Consider the following 22,716-nt stretch of genomic DNA (forward strand, 5'->3'; position numbering starts at 1 on the left):
AGGGATGAAAGATAAGGAGAGTGGCTCTGGCTTACACTACATTATTTTGCATCCGGTAAAACATACGCACAATCATTTCTGCATTTTAACTAAACACACAATGAGATTTCGGAGGTCTTTTTTTTATGACCAGGTGTTTTGTAATTCTGTAATTCAATTTGTAATCTCAGACTATCGGTTAAAAATTGGGTAACACTTTATAATACAGCCCACATCTGAGACGTTAATTCACTTGTACTTTAATGGAATTTCAGGAAAGGACTGTCTCCGTTCCTATAACATACCCGAAGTTATGCAATACTTTGAATTACTCACGCACTACCTAAAGTTACTTACACATTATTTAAATTTCCCGACAGTGTATTTATTTTTTGTTCTTGCGAAAACCCGATTATTACTCATTTATTCTATTCTTAGTCTACCTACCTGTAAGTATTTGCAACTCAATATAGTTACATTTTATTTTAAAATAAAATAATTGAAGTTCTATATTTAACACTGGAAATTATTTTATTTTAGGAAATAAAATTGTTTGCTAAGGGTTAATGGATGAATATGGATGGATGGTAGGAATTACAATTCCTGTAATCTTGACTTTAAAGACATGTATGCATCCTCTTGGCTTATGCAGATGAAACCTCTAAACATCCAGGCATCTTGTGTACATATATGTACGTGTGTGTGTGAGAGATCTGCAGAACAGCTCTTAAAGGTCAGGTATATACCTTTATATACCTGACCTTTAAGAGCTTCTTTTCAAGGTCCATTTAGCTCTTTCCAAAACAAAAGCCAGCAGTGTCCGATATTTTTAAAACACTCTGCGGTTCCTGTTTTTCTGACCCCTGGTTACAGGTCAGCGAGGCTGGGAGGAAGGAATATTTTTTATGTCGCTGTTCATCAGCTGTTATCCGACCGCTTTACTGAAAAGTAATGCAGTGAAGTTTCATCAATGGACCAGCCAGCACGTTTCAGCTGGACGATCAAACATTAAAAACAGTCAAAACTAAACAGTTAAAGGAGGCTGGCTGACAGTTTAATAAGACAACTGGCTGCATGAAGATAAAATCACATGTTTTTAATCATGAGCACGTACTTTACAAGAGAGAGCAGCCCAGGGTGACTCACAGTCAGCTGCCTGAATAAAATGTTCTAGCTGGTATAATTAGTTTTTCTTTTCAGACAACAATGAGGATTTTACAGAGTTGGTGTCTAACTCTGTGTTTCCTTTTTAAAAAAATGTTTTTTGTTTCTTTTTAAAGAAACCAAACTAATGACAAACTCCTGATGTAAAACTTGAAGCCACTGACTGGATTACCTTCAGCAGAGCAGACGAGAATGAGGCACAAATACTTTCTTTTTTTGTTAGAAATCCAGGTGATGTCAGGAAGAAACAATCATCCATCATTAATGAAACGGACACCTGAGCCTGCTCCAACACACAGGTGTTAACCTAAGATCACACTCCACAGGTAGCTGCGACATCAGGTTGAATCGAATGTCAGAGAGTCAACATCTGATCCCTCACGGCCGCTCCTGGGCCTGAATATGAAATGGTCACAACGTGTTAGTGTTTAGGCATGGTTAAAGCTTGTGTACACGCCACAGGCGGCCTAAAAGATGGACACTGCCAATGTGATGTGACCTACTGGTAAGTGAAAACCTCAAGTTTATTAATTTTGTGATTGCAATTATTTGTGGAGAGTGAAGAGCGGACTTGTCAAACTGGGAAAACCTCCTTTATTCTCCTGTAAAATAGTGCTTGAGACAATAAATTCAACAGGAAAGTGTTTGCTGAGGTCCATGAGAAAAAGAGCTGAAAAGAGCTTTTCCCATTGACTCCTATTTGACCAGAACTCACTTTCTAACAACAAGGGTGCCCCCTGGTGGCCATTAAAAAGACCATCTTTTATACCGTTTATAGTTCTGGATCCTTTACATTTAGTGGATTATGTTGATCTGCTCTTTATGATCCTAAAGAGGCTGAATGAATCTATTGTGTTTTTTTTTTTACTGGTTGTGGAAACCACATCACTGTTTCCTATTGGGTTTTTTTTTAAATGCAAATACCTGCTTTGTATGGTTTCCTCTTATATCTCTGCATGTGTAAAACAGTTATAATCAGTGTAGACTTCACTCTCACAACATTTTATAAATGTTTGTCCCCAGAATTGAACTACAACTAGGCTAAAAAAAGAAAGGAAAAAACGAAATATGAGCTACGCTTGTCCTGAAATCTGTCTTTTTCCAGTGCTTACATGTACTGGATATACTGTTTATAATGGGGCCCTTAGATGTATTACAATCCTGAATAGTCCTGGTCAGCTTTCTGCTCTGTACCACTGGTAAACCTTTTTACAGGGCTATTCTCTCAGTCTGCTCCTATGTTAAGAAAAGTGTGAGAGGTTACGGACTTCACTCAGATATTCTTCATATATTCCTTATAATTGTTAAAATGCCTGCTGGCCTCTCAGTCGACCCAGGAAAAAAAGGACTGCTTCGCATCTCTGTAGTTTCTTCATGTGTGTTAAAACTAACAGATATTTTGTATTTCATGACTCATAAAACACTTTACTAGTCAATATTTCTCATATTATCAATAAATCAAATGACTGTAATGTGTGAGTTCCTCCCTTGGAGCCTGCTGAATTATAGACTAAACTCGTGGTGTATATTAATTTTAAACGCCTTTTATTGTCTTCAATGTGTGTGTGTGTGTGTGTGTGTGTGCGCGTGCGTATGAAGTCTTCTCACTTCCATCAGAGACTGGTACTTATAAACAAACTCTCCGAAAAACCCTCCATCATCCTGCTCAGCTCTACACATCGCTTCCCCCTTATGTCAGCCTCACAAACCTCAAAATCCAGAGTCTAAATCTTTCACCTACATGTGCAAAAGAACTAAATAACCCTCAGACCACACCTATTCCTTCAAATATTTGGAGCTGTTTCCAGGTGTCTGTAGCTCAGAAGTTAGAGCAGGTCATCTACTAACCTGGTTTGCTCCTGGGTTGCATGCCAAATATCTGTGGGCAAGATACTAACCCCAAGTTGCGCTCCGATGGAGTTTGAATGTTAGATAGAAAGCACTTGTATGAATAAGTGTGGGTATAAAGAGCTCTGGGAGAGTAGAAAGGTCCTGTATAAGAATCAGTCCGTTTGCAAACACTCTGTGCTTCGAAGGAGTGCTGATCATTTTTCAAACAGTCGTGATTTTAACAAAACGAGGAGACCTTTCCAGAGTTAAAATAAATTTATTGCCTTTTTTAAAAATAAACATCTGAAATCAGTCTTTACTCGACATTCATCAATCATTTCCCCCCAAATCAACTCTTTCTACAAGGTTACAAAAATATGCACCCAGTTAGAAAAAAATAATCACCTCAAAGATGCTTCCTAGTCTGAAACATGTTTTACATGTTAGCTCATCAGTTTTAATTACTTTATTTTCCTCTAATGGTTTCTTCCATCTAGGCAGACACTGGCTTCTCTTTATGAAATGCATGAAGCCGGAGAGCTGCTGTACAGTGCATTACGATTCTCAGAGAAACTTTTCATTTATCTCAAATCAACAAAAGTCAGTCTGAGAGCTGAAGACAGTGTTGATATTTGGCTGAGGCTCTCTCTCCTTGAACCTGATAGGTCCAAAGATTTAACCCTGTAACACAGACTGTATCATATTTGATACATACATGAGATACATGAGATCTGTACATAATCAGTGTGACTGACAATCACACAAATCATTTATAAACTGCTATTTAATTTTTTTAAAGCAATAGATTCAATAAACACACCAGTTTCAAAAAGGGTCAATTATTTCACGGCTCAGGCTTTACACCATGAACTCTCAGCAACTCTCACTCCATTGCTTGTAGTATTTTTAAAAAACTAAATCAGAACACAGGTTTAAGTGACTCTGCCAAAAATAAAAACATGGTGGAGGTGGCAGTGAATACAGTGCAGCTTTCAGTAACACTGAAATTACAAGTCGTCGTCAGTCTCGATGATACAAAAGCATCACAGTCCTCAGCTCACTCAAATTTAGATGGATCCTGTGCAGGTTTGTGGTAAGTCTTCATAATTTATAATCAATATCATTAATTTAAACTGTATTCCAATCATAAATAAATAAGAAAATCATTTTAAAGTGACAAAACTCCCTCATGTCTTATTTTTTTCCTTGAACACACAAGGACACAACATTAAAAAAAATATTATTCTGAGTCAGCTTCAAGGGATCAAAACAACCTAAAAGTTTCATTAACTAGCTGGACAAATGTGTTTTTAAAAAAATCTGGATCTGCATTAAAACACACACAGTAACAATTATGACGTGAATGTGCGCACCATTTTCTCTGAACTGAGATGTTCATGAACTTTGCTGTCAAACTTTTTGGAAATGTTGCAAAGTTGCTTTTCTTAATAACATAAAACAAAATAAAACACACAAACAGAAACCCAAAAACAAAAGAAAAACCCTGAAATGTTCCTTTCATGCAGCTTGATACAAAAACATGACAGATGACAGATGCAGATTCCTTTTGCAGACTTTCGCCGGCTGAACGTGGAAGTAAACTAAAGCCCAGAAAACTCGGCGTTCCTGGATCTGAAGATGATATTCTTAAACAAGAACACAGAATAAGAGAAGAAGCACTCAGATTAAAAGAATGAAAGTTTCCTTTATGCTGAGCTTGTTCATCCTGTTCAGCGAAGGACCAAAATCAGTAATCCTGCTGGTCACTTTATCCTGGTTAAAAATATCAGAGCTGTAGGAGATCAGAGTTATGTTTGTGTGTCAGAGTTACAGTTTTAGTTTGTTAATGTGCATCGGCATCGGCGGGATGCCCAGTTTGATCGAGCTCTGTCTCATTCGGCTGCTCAGTGAAAAGTGAGCGCGTCACTCACACTCAAAATAAAATTGAGCTAAAACGGAGAAAAATCGTTCAGCCTCACAAAGCAGCAGCAGCACCTAATTCTGGTTTAGAGCCACACTTTAACTTTAACTGCAGCTGACACATGCTGCACGTTCAGTAAGTACCTGCACTGTAGCCCACATTAGCCTTCAACAGTGTATTCATCCAAAATCTGCTACCAAGAACACACTCGTCATCTCTCTCCCTGGTTTTCCACTGCATTCAAATTCAGCTAAATAAAAACAACGATCGTAGCATTAACAGCCTTAAAGATCCCTTTTGAAAACTCTTTCACCCTTAGAAAAATATTTACATCGTTATTGCAGTTATTAGCACCGACTTTTCCCTTTAAAACACAGTTATGTTTATCATCTATGATGTAGTTAGCGCTTTTTGCATCCAGTTGATGCAAAGAGCAGATGAAATCGGTATAATATACACTGTATATTCAGCAGTAGGGCTGCCACGATTTGTCGACTAGTCACGATTACGTCGACTATCAAAATCGTCGACGACTGATTTAATAGTAGACGTGTCGTTTGAAGCTTTGTAAGATCACAAAAGACGCAGGAATAAGTGGCAGGATTTAAGAGTGTAATAACGGACTGAAACAGAAGATGGCAGCATTGCATGTACAAGGATGTCAGCTACCGTTAAACCCCGAAGAAGAAGAAGAAGAAGAAGCAGCTGTGTCCCAGAATTCATAGCGCGGCCCAGCGCAGTTTCCAACAATGGCGGCAGCTAGTTAGTTTTAATGTTACTCTTATTATTCTTTCTGGGTCACAAAATAAACGTTTAACATATTTTCAGGCGAGAATGTAGCTGTGTAAACCTCAAATATCTGCTCAGTTTACCAGGACACCACATATTTTCAAAAGCGCTCCAACGTTTTCGGAGACATCTGTTACCCACTAGCTCGTTAGCGAGCCGGGGGCTAGGCTCACTAGCGCCGTGAGAACACCGGACTCCCCGCAAATCGTTTTCAAACCCACCGCCATCTTTCGCTACTCAGGTTAAATATATATGAGTCACTTAGATAACTTAAAATGTTATTGTTTGGCTTTTTTTTTTAGTATTTTATTTGTTCCTGAGTAAATCAGTTTGTCTGAGATTAAAGTTATAGTTTTTACACAGCTGAATAAACGTCAAGCAGACAGCTGATTATCAGAAGTGTGAGATGCTCCAGAATATACTCCAGTGTCCTGTTATATTTTAGATAGCAAGGAGTTTATTAAACTTCACCGAAACAATCTGCAAATTTCATTAAAATTTAATAAACTATCATCTTGTCTTTGTTTTTAGTTAGCACAGACCTTAAACACTTAAAGCTGTAAGCTAATGATAGTTATATAAGAGCAGATGCTGCTGGTGCAATAAGCTGTAGTTTTACGTCCAATGGATGATGATCTGATTAGTCGACTAATCGCAAAAATAATCGGTGACTAGTCGACTATCAAAATAATCGTTTGTGGCAGCCCTATTCAGCAGTCAGGGAAACACTGTAAAATAAAATTTTCATTAAATAGTTCTGAAACTCAAATGGAAGTTAAACTGACACGTATGTCAAAGTGCATTTGAAAATGAAGGTGCAGTGTCGCAGCCTGTCCAGAAGAGGGCGCTACGCTCCCACTGTTTATAGGCCTGATGAGGTTGTTGGATAGAAAAAAGTGGAGTTAATGAGAGGGGTCAGACCTCCTCCTGCTCAGAGGTTTAGCTCCCACATTCCCTTTGCTGTGCACGTCTGCAGCCTCGATGCAGCTTCGGTTTGGTTATGGCACTTCCTGTCAGCGCGTGGCATCCTCCAGTCTCCTACGTGTTCGTCTCCCGCTGGATCTGGATGTAACAGGCCTGTGGCAGAGACATGGTTTAAAATCCTGCACGCATGATGGACGAAGAATAACTGTGATTGGAGTCACAGCTGAAACAAAAACAGCAATTTGGAGATTTCCTGAAGTTTTACAAAGATTTTTTGTTTCCTTTGAGGAACTATGGAGTCAGGAAAGTGCTTATAGACCTTTCTTATTGTAAACTGACACAAAACTAGGAATTTGTTGAAAAGGTTTTTTTAATTACGCTGCTTCAGATCCAGAAGAAAACACAAAGGGTCCATAAAATTATGTTGAAACAGGTACTTTTACACCTTTTATGTAAATGTGTCTGGGAGTCGGCTGCTCTCACCTTTAGTGTTGTGAACATCAGTCCCAGCTCTCCGTGCTGAATGTTGGGATCCATCATATCTTCTATGAGGCTGATTTCAGCTCCCAGGTTTCGGATCCTGAGCAGCAGAATAATGTGTAATGGATTAATTGGATGTTTATAAAACTACTTTCAAAGAGGTGGGATAGTAAAAATAACAAGACTGCGAACTTGAAAACCATCAGGACTGGTTTGGTCCTCTTTGACTTGCTTAGTTTGGTTTTCACTTCTTGTACAGCTACTTAGACAACCTCCAACAAAACACAGTACTTTATAAAATACTCAAGAAAATAGCTCAGGATGGAAAATGCCCTTCATTCTCTTACAGATATAAATTCTGCCAGCTATCACTTATAAAATGTTCCGTTTTTTTAATCATTATAAATATCACGTGTTTAAAAAACTTTGAGGCTATAGTTCCTACACCTGAATCTCTAAAGAGGGGACACAAATTTAACACTGTGAGGTCTAACTCACCGGCTAGGCTGACATCAACCCTGAATCCTACTCCTTTGTATTTGGAGACAAGCTAAAAGTACTTTTTTGGGAAAAATCTAAGTATTTTTGAAAAATATCAGGTAGACTGATGACTGTTTTTGTTCCCTGATTGTCAAGACTTCAATAAAAGCATAAGGTTAGGGTAACCAACACAGACCTCAAATACCACCAATAAGGCAATACAGACACCTCTTACTACATGCAAATGCATGAATGTGTGATAGGATACCTGGCTCTGAGCACCACATAAAGGAAGAGTGGGAACAGATCATCCATGCACCAGAGGAAGTCACCATGCAGCAGAGGTTTCACCTCCAGGGTCAGCTCCTCAAACGACTTCTGGATCACCATCAGCTTGTCTGACGGAGTGAATCTGGTGCTGTGTAAATATGAAGGGTTGAATTTTAATACTCAACTTGTGAATTTACATTATAAACTCATGACATTGTGACATTTTTATTAGTGCGTGGGTGTGTATCCCTTTACCAAAGTCTCAATAGTTTGTGATCAAGCATCACAACATCTATTAAAAAACCAGCTGAGTGAAGGAGTCCCAGTGTGTGCTTGAATAATCAGCTGCTAACTGAGTGAAATGACCTGAAAGTATCTGTGTGGCAGTCTTCACAAGAACTGGGCAAATTCTCTAAATGCTTAGGAAAGGTGTTTAATGCTTCCTTTAGGAGAGGATATAGCTGAGCATCCTTGATGAAGGAAAAGGAGACAATAGCGACATCCCATTCAAGTGATCACCCATCCGACTATCCTTCTTTTTAACCGCTTACTCAGTTCACACAGAGAGCTGCTGGCGGCTCTGAGGTCAGCAGGAGAGTGCAAAATACTGAGCACCCTCGAGGAGACCCTCCATTGCAGTCAGGAAGCTCCGCCCACCAAAGAGCTGAACATCTGTGCGCTCAGGTTCAGGATGTGAAGGTGGACGTCAGGATCGACAACATCATCCGTCACTCTGAACTGAGCACAGCTCATCATTCAGTGTAGTGACGCTCTTCTTCATGGCCGACAGGTGAACCATGAACTTTATCCCGCTTTAATAAAATCTGCTTCTAAGGAGTTTTTTTACTTGTGTGAAGAAACATTTACATTTTGAAAAGCTTGTGTGTTTGTAACCAGGACATCTGTAAATTCAGTTGCAAATGAATCACTCTTATAGATACACAAAACTCTAAACCATGAATAAGAGCTCCATTTTTCATTTTTAGTGTCTAGTCATCACTAATGACATTGTGCGTGATCACAGGGCAGCTACCTGATCTGCTGGAGTGTTTCTACAGCAGAAACAAAACAGGCGTCTTTGCTGCTGGACACAATCTGTAATGCATGCAAAGAGATCCAGTTACAGACAATGAAACGAGAGCTGCAGCTGTAAATAAAAGCTGCACATTTAGACTGAAAATTACAGAAAGAAAAAAAAAAAAAAACTGCCTCACCTGCTTTTTCTCCCCAAGAATTGACATCCACAGCGGCCAGAACTTCCTAAAGTGGAAAAATTCAAATGACACAAAACAAACAAACAAAATGTTTTTTTCTAAAGAAGAAAACCTTTTATATTTTTACTTATTTTGTGTGTTTTGTACTCACTCCTGCACTTCCAGGAAGCTGAGCAGCGATTGGTCAGGCTGTTTGTTGAGTCGGAGGATGCGCTCCCAGTACTCAGTTTCCTCCTGCTCCTCCTGCAGGGAGTACAGAGTAAAGAGAGGAGGATAGAGTCGAGGGAGCAGCAGAGGGAGGAGGAGAGAGGAGGAGCTCACCACCATAACACAGCTGGAGAATAACGTGGTGGAGGAAGAAGAGGAGAAAAACACAGATGAAGAGTCAGGAAAACTTCATGTGTCCTGTACGTGTGTGTGTGTGTGTGTGTGTGTGCGTGTGTGTGTGTGTCACTCACCCATGCCCTGTTGTGTAAGAGTTGCGTCTGCTCTTAGATGGAGGGGTGGGGGCATCTGGGAGGACGCTGCCATCGTCCGGTAATCCTGGGAATAAAAACCTGCAGACAGAATATTACACCCATATTTAGTCAGGTGACAGACATTATACCACATATACATATATAGTAAAATTTATTGTATACAAGAGTTTTATTTAAGTTGGTTTCACCTTCAGTTTTTAAATCTAATAAGGGCTCAGTCCCTGTAAACCAAATCTTAAACCACAGTCCTGACTCCCTCACAATCAGCTGATTGATTTATTTTTGGTACAATAACTTTAATATGAAGACATGTCATGTTTACTCTCAGAGTTAAAAGCCCTCAGAGTCACAGGGGAGAGGTTGTCTTATTTTTTTCCAAAATTGTGGAACTCTTACAACTTAAGTGCACGAAAAACCCACATGAAATTTTCAGATCCTCGACATAAAGTCGGTTAAATCTGACCTGGAAAATCTCTGCACAGGTCCATGGTGAAATCATATGCACAAGTGCAGGTGGTCAGAACAGGATTTCAAGGTAGTGACTGAAATGTAGCAATGGCACAGAAAGCTGCACTAAGATGACCTTAAACAGGGAAACAGCAAAATGTCCTAATTTTCAGAGCACAGTCCTGGAAGTTTCTCCAGTCTCAGACCCGTGTATAGAAACTCTTTCCTGAGGGCCCAGCAAACAGATGAATCTACCTGATGACGCCGTAGAAATGCGTGAGGTAGGCCAGGACCTCTTGGACCGCCTGCCTGAGCAGCCTGCGGTTTGATCCCACACCGACGTACGTCATTCTGTACGCTGTCACCAACGTCTCCACCAGCCAGCCTAGAGGGTGGTGGGGGGTCTCACATGCCTGATGCACACACATACACAAACATCTATTAACAAAAACAAAACTACAAATAACCAAAACCAGAAGACTTTTTTGACGCAGGAAAACAGCTCATGATAATCAAACCGCACCTAACTTAAACTTGGTAATATCCCCTCAAGATCTTCTTTGAGCCTGGACGGCTTCCAATGCGTTCAAACATCACGTGATGGATCATCGCGGCTGATCGGGGCTGGGTCTCCAGTTGCCACAGCTATTACAGTTTCTATTTTGGTTTATTTTATTTTGTTTTGAATTCAGATTAGTTTCAGCTGTTCAAAGAGTGAATTTCCACATTTCTGTTTAGTTATTAGCTTTAGTCTTAAATTCCTAAAATATGTGTCAGTAGTGAGATTTAGAAGTTCATAATGAGTACTAAATACAAATGCAATGCTTTTTAAAGGCAGCTGATACGTAATCTTGGCAATTAAGTATCGAAGTGTGACCAACGTGACAGATAAAATATAAGGAAACCACCTATATTTTTATTATTTGCGTTTTAGCGTTTCAGGTAGCTTTCCTTTTTTTCTTCTTCAAAAATGTGAGTTCTAATTTATTTATTCTATGTAATCTGAAAAGCTCCTAAAATGTACATTTTAATTTATGTTTTCTATTGTTTATTTATGGGATTTCTGCACTTACTCTGGCTTCTCCCCACAGTCCAAACAGATGCCTGTTCGGTTAACTGGAGATTTTAAAATGGACTTGAACTGTTGTTGGCCATTCTATCACAGGCTAATCTGTCTAGCATGCAACTGTGTGCAGACACACAACCTCCTCTCAAGGCCCGCCTCCCTGCTAATTCATCCACTTTGCACCTTTACCTCTGCCATGCACGCTGGATCTCCACTGATCAAGTTGGGTGGACATCCAAGTTTTTGATCACACCCCGTACACACAGTCCTATCATTAACTCTGTCTTTCCAAAACCATTTGCGTCTGCGCCTTAATGAAGGATAAATCTGTTTATTTAAATGTATGATCACTATACCTTGGTGAGGTATCTTCGTATGTTGTCGTAGTTTGCTGCAGTGACAGGTTCTTCATACTGAGGAATAAACTCCAGACACTCCAGGACTTTGGTCTGAGACCTGCTGAGGTCTGGGCTACAAACATACAGCACACAGACACATCCACTTATTTAAGTTGACAACTGTATACGTAAGACACGATGAATTATTATCACACTGTGCGGCCCATTAAGTAGTTTGGAAAGTTACATATTTCTTCTGCAGGAGCTTCAGCACATTTAGTTTAAAGTAAAATGATAAATACTGCATTAATGTCTCATCTTTAAAATGTGTAGGTTTACATCATTATAAAAACTGTGCGGCAGAGCTTTCACTTTAACAGATACAGTGTTTTATTAATGCCACTGTGGCAGTTACACTGTCAGCCAAACGTGCCGAAGCATGACAGAACCACCGCCGTGTTGGATGGATGATGTGGTGCTTTAAGTCATCAGCTGTTTCCTGTCAGTTTTATAGAAGTCTAGGGGAAAATGACCCGACTTCTCACAGAATTTATGATGGCAGTAAACACCTTTCTGATGAATTTATGTTCTCAGTTTTAGATTTAAGTCTTAATATGATATTCATTTTCGTAATTATGGTGCTATTTGAGGTAAAATGTACAATAAAGAAGTTTATTATTGAAACCTGATTTAAAAAAAATCAGGCTACTGACTATTAAAATGTTGAAAGTGAGCCTTTAAAACTGGATTTCATCAACCAATGTGTGACCTCAACTTGGCTACATCAATCTTTTATTTGAAATCTGCAGTCTAAACTAACACAAATTAAATCTGAGGCTTTGATGTTGCGTCCTTTATGTGTCTACCTCTGCCGTCGTGCAGTTGTTATTGTAACAGCGATGTTCTCCCAGGCCGTCGTCCTCTCTCCTTTCCCAGCAGCGTCGCAGCCAAGCCGACTCCAACATTCATCAAACACACAGATCCACCTCTGATCTGCCGGCACGGCGTACTGACCCAGTCTGCTGCACATGTGCAACATTTTCAAAGTTTTAAATGACACGGCATTATACGATTATACCCTCGTAACAGACAAGAAGTTGACAAATAAAAGCCTGCACAAATCAGGAGCACATTTACATGCATTATTATAAAACCAGCTCACTAAAGTGCAATAAATACTCACCTCAGGCCGTTCTTCTCCTTGTTTGGAGGTTCAACAATGCCTGGCTTTGTGTACGTTCCAACCACCTTCAGCCCTGAGCTCCACTCTCCACTGAACTGGCCGTCCAGACTGTCACCATTAGGCATGGTTAAAATCCCCTGAAGGAGAAGAGGAGTGAAGAATGAAACTTGTTTTAGAGTATTATTAGTAACAACCGTGGTAAAAAGGAAAAAAAGGTAGATTAAAGTTTTGAAGACTATCAAAATAAGACCTTTGCAGACACCAAGTCCTAAACAAAGAGCAGAAATCACTTCTACCTTCCCACTGATGGTCCAGTCGTCAGTGAACTCCCCATGAAAAACTGTGTCATCGTCTGACATCAGCAAACCCGGACCCTGTCAGAAAGCACACAGCATCAAATGTGTCACCAATACGATTAAGATTTCATCACCACATTATATTTATTTACATTTCATCATCAGGTCAGATTTAAAGGCAGGCAGGACATTTTACTAGTTCAGAATTCAAAGGCGTGAGGTGCACAGGTGCACCAGTTCTACAACATGCACTACAAACTGCAGTCCAGTCACATGTCATGGATAAGATTAGAAATGTATCGATCCTGAGTGAAACCCTTGTGTCTTTTATGTGCTTTGTGCAATATAAACAGTTGCAAAACAAGAGACATCTATAGTTAAAATTTAAGTAAATACAAAGTTGTTGTTTTTTTTGTTAAAATGTCTGACTCAAGCTAAGAACATCCCAGAAAACATTTTGCAGTTGAAAAACATCATTTTGATGTTTTTTGACAAACCCAACCTAATTAACAAGAGTCTGCTGGACGCTCTTCCTGTACTCTCTGGAAAGGGGATGTTTGTGTTTAGTAATTAATTTACAATATTATCTTATCAACTAGAGCATGATAAACTCATTTTATCAAACTGATTCACACACTGAGGTGTCTGTGTCATCCATCTGTTTCTCTTAAAAGGCAAAAGGCAGGACATGGCCTCAACAGGTTGGCAGACTGCAGGGCTAACACAGAGAAATTCACACCTACGGGAAATTTAGAATCACCAATTAACCCAACATGCACTCCTTTAGACCAGGGGTGGGCAATTCCAGGCCCCGAGGGCCTGTATCCTGCAGGTTTTAGATCTCACCTTGGGTCAACACACCTGAATCACATGATTAGTTCGTTACCAGGCCTCTGGAGAACTGCAGGAGCTAATTTAGCCATTTAAATCAGCTGTGTTGGTTCAAGGACACATCTAAAACCTGCAGGGACACCGGCCCTCGAGGCCTGGAGTTGCCCACCCCTGCTTTAGACTGTGGAGAAAGAATGGAGTGCCCGGAGGAAACCCACAGAAGGAGAACATGCACACAGAGGGCCTCTGACTGGCTGGTGGATTCAAACCCAGGACTCTCTTGCTGTGAGGCAACAGGGCTAACCACTGTAACGCTGATACTGGAGGGCAGAGAAGTGATAGGTGTGATCATCTCGCAACAACTGAGACAGAATTTACATCTACATAACCATAAAAGGATTAAAATGACCATGTATTTTAAAAAAGCATGCTTGGGTAATACTGGGGTTTGTATATGTTGTTTGGCTGAGATGAGCCTGATGTCCTTTGCTGGCATGTTTAGAGTCTACTAATGGGAGCAGCAGTGGGGTTAGCATATTTTAAATTCTGCTGTTTGAAGAAGGAAAAGCATGAGCTCTGAGCGCTCTGCACCCCTCTCCGCCATCCCAGGACCCCTTCTGGTAAGTGCTTCAGTGACATCAAAGAGAATCCTTTTTGATGATAAGCAGGATAAGTTATTTAATTATTACCTGCCGCATGTAGGATGCATTGTGTAAAATGCATTTGGTATTTTATCAACACACCACAAGCCTGCAGCTACTACCTGTCAGCACCAACAATTCAAGCCTTGTTACACCGCATGTCTCCCAACTTATCTGTTATTTCAGGTGCAGGGGTTTGTATATGCTTATTATAAACTAAAAGCTTTTTTAGAACTAACACATAGGATGAATAAAGACAAAAATGCATTTGTAAATGTTCAAACTAGTTTTTTTTTTTCTGCACATGTATTTAAATAAACCAGCAAAAAACCACTTATTAAAATGTACTCAAACTCACTCATCAGCTAACAAATTTGTAAGCACATATGTAAGCAGATACATATTTCAGGGTGTACTTACGCTCATTTTGTTCTCTCTGAAAGTTCCTTCAAAGTACACACTGTGCTGCGTGATGACGACCGCACTACCATGCCGCTGGTCATCCAGCCACATGCCCATGTACTTCTCACCTCTGGGGGGAAAATGAGATCAGGGACTGCTGACAGGAGCATGTCTTTGATACAAAATTCATTCAATGATAGGCCATCTCTAGAAACCAGGACCGATATCGACTACTGTGAACCGACCATTAGACGAAACCTTGCTCCGTCCTACCTAAGGAGATGCGTTCCACATTTAACACTTCTGAGTTTCCATATTTCTAAAATAGCAGTTTTCTTGGGGTTATTCAGACCTTGTGATGTCATCGTAGACGCCATATCCTGTCTTCTTGTCGTGGACCCACTGCCCGATGAAAACACTGGAGGAATTCCTCGCCAGTTTCCCAGAGCTCAGCATGCCGTAACCGTGCCGCTGCCCATCGCAGAAACAGCCCTCGTACACCTCGCCACTTGCATACCTGAGTATAACACATATACAGCAGCCTTCTGTGTTAGTGTGCAGAGCCCACAGCTGTGGCCACTTCAAAAAAAAAAAAAAAACACTGTGGAGACATGATGTTTTATTTTAGTTCCACATTTGCTGACCCAAGACATTTGTTAATAAGAGCCGATGTCTTTAAAACTTAAAAAGCTTTTATATCTGTATATGGACGTCCAGCGCTGCTACTTAACACCTGACTAAGGCAACACGTACAATTTGTGCTATCTCACACCAGAAAGTTGGTAGAAAATGTGTACTGACTTGTACTTGCCAAAACCATGGATCTTGCCCTCTCTCCACTGTCCTTGGTAGGTGTCGGTTTTATTCAGTAGTTTATTAGGGATCACACAATCTCCATAGCTGGGAAAAAAAAGTAACAGTTAGCAAAGATCAGAATCTGCGACGTGGATATTTAAAACATGCCGGAGGTGAAGTGTAGGGCAATTACATCACTATTTCTGTTTCTTTTTTATCACATGACCAAAGGCAGGAAGAGCAGAGGTTTCTTACTGGAAATGAACAACATATCCAGTAACCACCTCTGTATAAGACCAGGTTACTGTACTGACCCATCCTCCAGTCCATTCTTGAAGTTCCCCTTGTACAGTCGCCCATCCGGCCACTTCATGGTTCCTCTGTGAAGGAAAATATAGCTTCTGCTTAAACCATTTAGCCAGCGTCATCAATTAGGCTCCCCACACAAAGAAGGAATTTACACAAGAAGGCTGGAAACAGTCTTTTCTTCATTCATGCTGACTTCACTTATTGGTTTCTAGTGATTTGATTCCTCATTCATGCACATTGCTCCTCTTTGACCTAAAAACATAATGACTTCAAACCTGCGTATTGAAGAAGTGGCTCTGCTTTTTAAATATATATAAACATATTTTACATTAATCATTGTTTCTAAGAGATTCCAAAGACATAAAGTTAGATTATTTGTTTTGTACAGTGGTCCCTTGCTATAACGCAGTTCGCGGCCTCGCTGTTTCGCTGATTTTTTATGTCCAATTTTGCAATCTTACAACGCATTGTGTTCTGCACCCTGATTGGCTGTAGACCACTGTCAATCAATCTCGTGCCGTGTCTCCTGTACACTAAAGAATGCGTTCAGCTTGACAAATTTACACAAATCTTCAATCGCTAACAGTGTGACACTGAAGTGCTGTACTGTATGTTTGTAAGTTTTCTCCCCGACAAACACAACAACGTCGACGAGGCGTTTTGCACTGTCAAAGGCAACAGCGGGTGCTTTTGGTTTCATTCTATAATACTGGACTTTTTTTTTTTCTTTGAAGTTTTTAACTTTGAGAGTGTTTAAACAAGAGAGTAGTAAGGGGTTTTACAGCCTTAAAACATCTATAATAATTGTAAAAAATAAAGTTGGATACTTCGCGGATTACACCTATCGTGGGTTATTTTTAGAACATAACTCCCGCGATAAACGAGGGACCACTGTATTGCTAACTGGCTGTTTTTTGGTATTCAAGTTGTATTGGAAACCTATTGAGTTGGGCACATTGTTTTATGCATTTATGCGTGACAAAATAATACAGTTCCATTAAATCCTGTTATTATTGTTTGATTTTACAGGTGTATTAAATGAGGAACATTTTTAATGTTCTCCTAAATGATGCCTTCAGGGGCCCTTAAAGAGAATGCCAAAAACATACAAACATGTTTTCTAACCTGCCATGAACCCGTCCTGCCAACCAGCTCCCGGTGTACTGAGCATCTTTGAACCGTTCGTCTGCCGTGAACGTGTAGGAGGCCGTGCGAGTCATTGCTGGTGACGACCCCTGACCTCCGCCGCCCAGTATCTGATCCACTGTCTGGTTAAGAGATCGTAACCACTTGTTCTGCAGAGAAAGAAGCACAGAACCGAAGGTGACGCTTTAAGACGGAATTCGATCTCAAAAAAAACTTTTTTTACAAACTGATTTTGAAAAACTGAGCAACAGTAATGGTTTAAACCATAAATGTACCTTTTCCTGCGGTGTTGAGGCCACCAGGGTGAAACTCTCCTCTGGACATGTTATTTTGAGGGCATGACTGAAAATATGCAGCACAAGAGCAATAATTAACTTAATTGGTACAAAAAAAACAAGGAGGTGGATCTTTTAAATATTGTATTACAAATGACATCCAACTTCCACTCCCTAAACGCTTTGTAGGCTGGAGGTCCAACTTAAAAATATTTCTAGAATTAGATCACTCTTGTCTCCTGCTGATTTTCATAAGGTCATGCAATGCTCTGCAAGCTGGAATAAGTCAGTGCTCACTCCACTGATCCCAGCTGCTCAGATTTTAAAATCTGACTCATAAATAAAAAGCATAAATGACATCCTTATAAGTACATGAAGTGCTTATTACCATCTTATTAGTCTGGGGGTTGAACGGGACTCTACTGGCTATTCTGGGGTCTCAGCTAGCAAACAAAGGTGACAAATGTACCAGTACTTTTAAAAGTAGATGATTTAAAGAGCAGTAGGTTTCATGGGAAGTTAACCATAACCATGGCTTAATGTTTTGCTGCTTGTTGCCTATCCAATGAATACAAAGTAAATTAAAAGATTAAAAAAAGATCCCCGCATGGATCTCACTGCTCCCATGTTGCTGTTGAGGCTATAGTGTTGCATAAATGTTTTTATCAGAGCGACTAACATTCCTTTACTTCGCATTAGTCAGCATGTAGATTGATTTCTACAACAACAAACTCACAGTCCGCTGCCGTTTTCAGTGACCGGTTTCACCCACAAACAGGTCAGAGGGTAGACGTGATGAGTGGAGAACTGCACACAAAGAGGGAGAGCAGCACTTTTTCTGTAATTCTCACATATTAGGTAACAACGCACTGTCTGAGATTACAAAACTTTAGAAATGATCAAATCTTACTCTGTGTGTGTGTGTGTGTGTGTGTGTGTGTGTGTATGTTAGAGAGGGAGAGAAGAGGATAGATGACCAAAAGATATGCCTTTATAACTGTCTGTGGTTTCCTGACTGTGTGCTGGTAAATTGGGGAAGTCCAACGTCTTTTGAGTTCAGCTACAATACCCTACATTAATAAGGCAGTTTCCTCTATAAACTTATGACCTTTTATGATGTTTCAGTTGTTTTCAACATGACTTGTGTTTTAATATTCAAAGTAATTGACTGTTTTAAATTCCTTTTTATATCAATTACAGTTAAAGGTCCATAAAAGCTTGTTTTTTTAACTACATGAGATGTAACCATTAAGTTGTGTGACTCCTACAATATAATCCTGATTTAAATTTGGATGACTTCTCCTTTAAGGACTTCTGCTGCTTTTAGGTCTATCTGTAGAAATCTTGTTCTGACCATTTGAACATGTGAGCTGAAAACAGAAGCATAGAAATGACAACCATGCTGGACGTGGACACACAGAAGTGAGTGTTGGACCTGTCAGGGTTTCACCCTTGTCTTTGATCCATGAACAGGATTTTAAGGGATAAGCAGGGGTCCATTTTTTGACCCTCGGAATAGCATTTCTGCTTTTTGCAGATGTAGTTCTGTTGTCTTTAGTGGTGCGTGACCTTCGATTTTGTAGCCAAGTGTGAAATGGCTGCGATGACAATCAGCAGCTCAAAGTCTGAGCGCTGTAAAACAGTGGAGTGCTCCCTCTGGATCTGGGAAGAGACGCTGCCCCAAGTGAAGAACTCTCATCATCTTCTTTGCCAGTACTGAGAAGATAGAGGTAGACCAGCAGAGTGGTGCAGCGTGTGACTGGATTGTCATGACAAATTCGTTTTCTCTTGAATGACTGGATAGTAAAGCGAGAGTTCCAACTCTCACCTATGGTAAGGAGATCTAAAAACCAAACAAGTAAAATCACCTGAAGATCTTCTGGGCTAATTCTTAGGGAAACTCAGACATCCAGAAGGAATTTGAAGCCTTTGCGCCTTTGTGTGAAAAAAGAAGCTAGCAGAGATGGTGAAGCATCTGCTCATGGATGACTCATGAATGGAGGGTTTTTGGGCACATCTAACATCTAAGAGTGAAAGATCCAGAACTCACTGAGAGATTTTATATCTCATTGGGCCTGGGAATTCCTCATGATCACTCAGGAGGAACAGGAAAGAGATGCTGGGGAGAAAGATGTCTACAATATCCTGCATAACCTGATGGCAGATAAGCAGAATTGAGTTGGTGGATGGCCGGATGGGTAGACGGACAGACAGACGGATGGATGGATAAGGTGAAGACCTTGAAGGGGAACTGACCAGCTTTAATTTTTGATTGTCATGGGAAGAATTAACATTTCTTAGTGCACATTGCATACCAACCACATTTTACAATTATAAGACTTATTTATGATGCACAAAATGACTTTTAATACATCAACGGTTGCTCAAAGTTTTAACTCACAACACGTGACATGAGCCCAACACACCACACCACATCAAACAGGAAACAGAGTCTCAGGAAGAAACTGCTCTAAAACCAAAAAAAGTAGCCAGAGAGGACAAGCTGACAGTAAGTGTAAGAATAAAGAAGCCATCATCTGGAAGAAATCAGTGACAGTCTCCTTGTTTAAAGCTAGACCACAGCAGTGAGAGATGCATCCTTTCACCATCACCCTTCCAAGCTCTGAACTACTGCAGCTATGACCTCATCTACTTTCACCACTAACTAATGTTGGAAAATCTTCTAAACACAAATGAATCCACACACAGCAGCCTGCTGAGCAGCAGCTGGACAGAATCAGCCATCAGGACCACATGCACAGAATAAATGTTAACACAGGACATCTGTAATGCTGGAATATTACAAAGGCCAATGATCACTGTTTGTTTTAGCCTCATTCATGTTAACTGAGTGGACAAAATATTAAAAACAGAGTATTAGGGAACATAATGGCCAGCAATTCTGACATCAAAGGAAAAATTAATTTATGAACAACGCAAGCCATCGTTCATCATTATACAAACAGACAACGAATTCTTAGTTTAGTTATAGATCAGTCGATAGTTTGTTCTGTCTTTTCATTTACTATCAAAGGACTGACCAGTTGCCATAGATGTGATCCCACCAGTGAGACTCTTGTCTCTCAGGTAGACCAACTTCAACTCCACCATCTTATTCTGCTGTGAAGATTTGGTGCAAGCTGGAGGGCTACTCCAACTAGAGGTGAATAGGTTTGTGTGCTGCCAACCCAAGCTCAACAAGGCTGCAAAGCAGAGCATAGACTAGTGTCGCCAAGTGCTACTCAAGAAGATGGAGCTGGAGCATGTCCACAGGATGAGAGACTCACTGGTGAGCCAGTTAATTATTCGGCCTATATGATATTTGCAGAGCTCCTATTTCTGCAGGGGAAAAAAATCACCTCAGATCTTTGAACTAACAGAAGAACTTGCTTCTGAAAGTATATAAAGCCCCAGATCTTTAAGCACCTGTAATACCTGTCCTGTATTAACATTTATATAGCTGCATTCAAATCCTAGTTGATCCTGTCAGAGTGGAAGCACTGAACAGATGCCGGCCCACCTACAGTATGCTGCTGCAGCTCAAGCTCAAGCTCAGTTACAGTTATGTCTGTTATTGGAGGTAAACTGGTGGAAGGGATACTCACGAAGCTCTGAGAGGGAATTGTACCCTGAATAAAAGACACAATGTTCATATGTAAGCTTCAGCTGTAAATCAATGCAGATGACCAGAAATCACTGTCAGCAGAGATCCTTTGGGTTTTCTCTGGTGTACAGTGAGTGTTGTTGTTGTTAACAAAAAAATGAAATAACGACAATTTTAAAAGACTTAAAGGCTCCTTTATACACTGCTTCCCCCAACATGAATTTATGCTACTAACATAAAAAAGAAAAGCACTTTAATATATCTGATTTCATACTGACTTATTCTGAGTACCTGTGTGTGCACCAGGGCGTCATTGAACAATATGAACCAGTGATTTGAGAACCGCCCGGCGTTCTGCGGAGTCAGAGATCGGTTGCTGCTTTCACAGACCACACGACGCCTAGGAAGACGCAGGCACTCCTGAAGAACAAAATCACACACATAAATTTCCTTTATAAAACCCGGAGTACTCTGGTAGCTCATAAGCTGCAACACATGTCTCATAACTTAATGTGTTTTCACACAGGATGTGGAAGAGGCTGCACTCTGAAAACCATTACTTTCAACAGACTGTACTGCACAATGATGGGTTTCTGCTTTGCAGAGCAGCGTGCAGTTCAGATGCTCTTGCAGACACCTTGATCAAAGTGCAACAAATTTAAATATACGGTGATTTATATTTGTCTGGGAATTTGATGAATTTACAAGAGGAAACCCTTGGAAACAGGTTTCTGTGCAAGCAGACACCTCAGGTGTGTGTTTTTACACACCAGTTGCTCTACAGATCTATTATAGTTCTTTAACAACTGAAGAAAGGAGGTGCAGAAAAGAGACTGACATCCAACTGAAAGTATTCAAAACTGTACCTATTTGTTTTGTCTTTGAACAGCATGCTACACCCATCAGTGAGAACTACCCTATTACTTTAGCCAATGAAATGCAGGGCAGGGCTGTTCAGGGCAAGTTAATACTCTGGGAATCAGCTCAGTTTGAAAAGGAGCACTTAGAGAGTGCTGCCAGGAAGGCTAGTGGCTCTAGGGAGTGAAATAAAATTTAGAAGCACACTTGTTGTCATGGGTTAAAACCTCAAAGGAAAGCATAGTGACTAATGTGTATAGACTAGAAAAAAATTACAGGATGCAGGCACATAAAACAGAGTTGTGCTCACAGTAGTTTTGCCAGAGTGGGTCTTCCAGAACAGGAAGGTGGTTTCAGCCTCCTTCTTCCTTCTTAGCAGTGATGAAGACAGGGACTCGCAATCTTTATGACCCTGATCAAGGGACTTATACTCCACAGTTAACTGGGGAGAAAAGGAAAGACAGCACGACAGAGAATTTTGTACACCTGAACATATAAAAGACTTGAAGTCAATATAGTGACATTAACAACCACTTGTTCTAATGTTGCTCAGTCATGGGAACGAAACAGAAAGTGAGGGAACGGAGCAAGGGAAAGAGAGAAGAAAAAGAAGGGGGAAGGTCAAAAAAGTGCTTGAGACAAAAAGAGAGAAGAGAGATTTTCTCACCACATCATAGCAGGCCGCCAGTTTGAGCAGGGCTCGGCTGTACTGGTGGAGCTGCTGCAGAGGCCAGTACAACATTGAAACCAGATCAACATCACCACTGGCTGACTGATCTGATACGGACAGCTGAGTGAGCAAAGTCTGCCGAAAGCCTAAACTCTCACTGGGCAGGAACAGAGACAGGCAGAGACAGATACACTCTTAGAATAACACGTCTGTCAAGTGACTGGGATAAGTTTTATGCTTTTAGTTTAGTCACAAAAGAAGAAAACATACAAGAACATGTATTTGCAAATGAAGAGAGCTGCACTCCTACAGTGAGCACTTAAGA

At 40.3% G+C, this 22,716-nt stretch overlaps 1 protein-coding gene across 5 annotated transcripts in view; it reads right to left on the reverse strand.

Moving 5' to 3' along the window:
* Positions 1-3,230: 3,230 nt before the first annotated feature.
* The window catches only part of LOC101473430 (alsin), a 33,439-nt gene continuing 13,953 nt past the window's right edge, over positions 3,231-22,716 (reverse strand). Inside the window, exons 19-42 of one of the 5 annotated variants that reach the window (XR_002721167.3) lie at positions 22,389-22,548; positions 22,032-22,163; positions 21,155-21,283; positions 20,865-20,888; positions 17,996-18,066; positions 17,260-17,326; positions 16,964-17,133; positions 15,844-15,909; positions 15,536-15,634; positions 15,087-15,251; positions 14,753-14,864; positions 12,861-12,938; positions 12,565-12,701; positions 12,248-12,403; positions 11,400-11,514; positions 10,233-10,390; positions 9,510-9,608; positions 9,203-9,385; positions 9,052-9,097; positions 8,871-8,932; positions 7,836-7,985; positions 7,091-7,187; positions 6,605-6,760; positions 3,231-4,619 (exon numbers count right to left, since the gene is read on the reverse strand). Coding sequence is in view for 4 of the 5 variants with exons in the window: in XM_023152634.3 (XP_023008402.3) it covers positions 6,722-6,760; positions 7,091-7,187; positions 7,836-7,985; positions 8,871-8,932; positions 9,052-9,097; positions 9,203-9,385; positions 9,510-9,608; positions 10,233-10,390; positions 11,400-11,514; positions 12,248-12,403; positions 12,565-12,701; positions 12,861-12,938; positions 14,753-14,864; positions 15,087-15,251; positions 15,536-15,634; positions 15,844-15,909; positions 16,964-17,133; positions 17,260-17,326; positions 17,996-18,066; positions 20,865-20,888; positions 21,155-21,283; positions 22,032-22,163; positions 22,389-22,548 (2,515 nt within the window). In the remaining variant the exon portion in view is untranslated. Of the gene's footprint in view, positions 6,761-7,090; positions 7,188-7,835; positions 7,986-8,870; positions 8,933-9,051; positions 9,098-9,202; positions 9,386-9,509; positions 9,609-10,232; positions 10,391-11,399; positions 11,515-12,247; positions 12,404-12,564; positions 12,702-12,860; positions 12,939-14,752; positions 14,865-15,086; positions 15,252-15,535; positions 15,635-15,843; positions 15,910-16,963; positions 17,134-17,259; positions 17,327-17,995; positions 18,067-20,864; positions 20,889-21,154; positions 21,284-22,031; positions 22,164-22,388; positions 22,549-22,716 lie in introns of all 5 variants that reach the window. The other 4 variants (XM_012920307.5, XM_023152634.3, XM_076875178.1 and 1 more) reach the window with 4 other exon arrangements.

Source organism: Maylandia zebra, linkage group LG16, assembly GCF_041146795.1.
Source record: "Maylandia zebra isolate NMK-2024a linkage group LG16, Mzebra_GT3a, whole genome shotgun sequence".
Taxonomy (NCBI): Eukaryota; Metazoa; Chordata; class Actinopteri; order Cichliformes; family Cichlidae; genus Maylandia; species Maylandia zebra.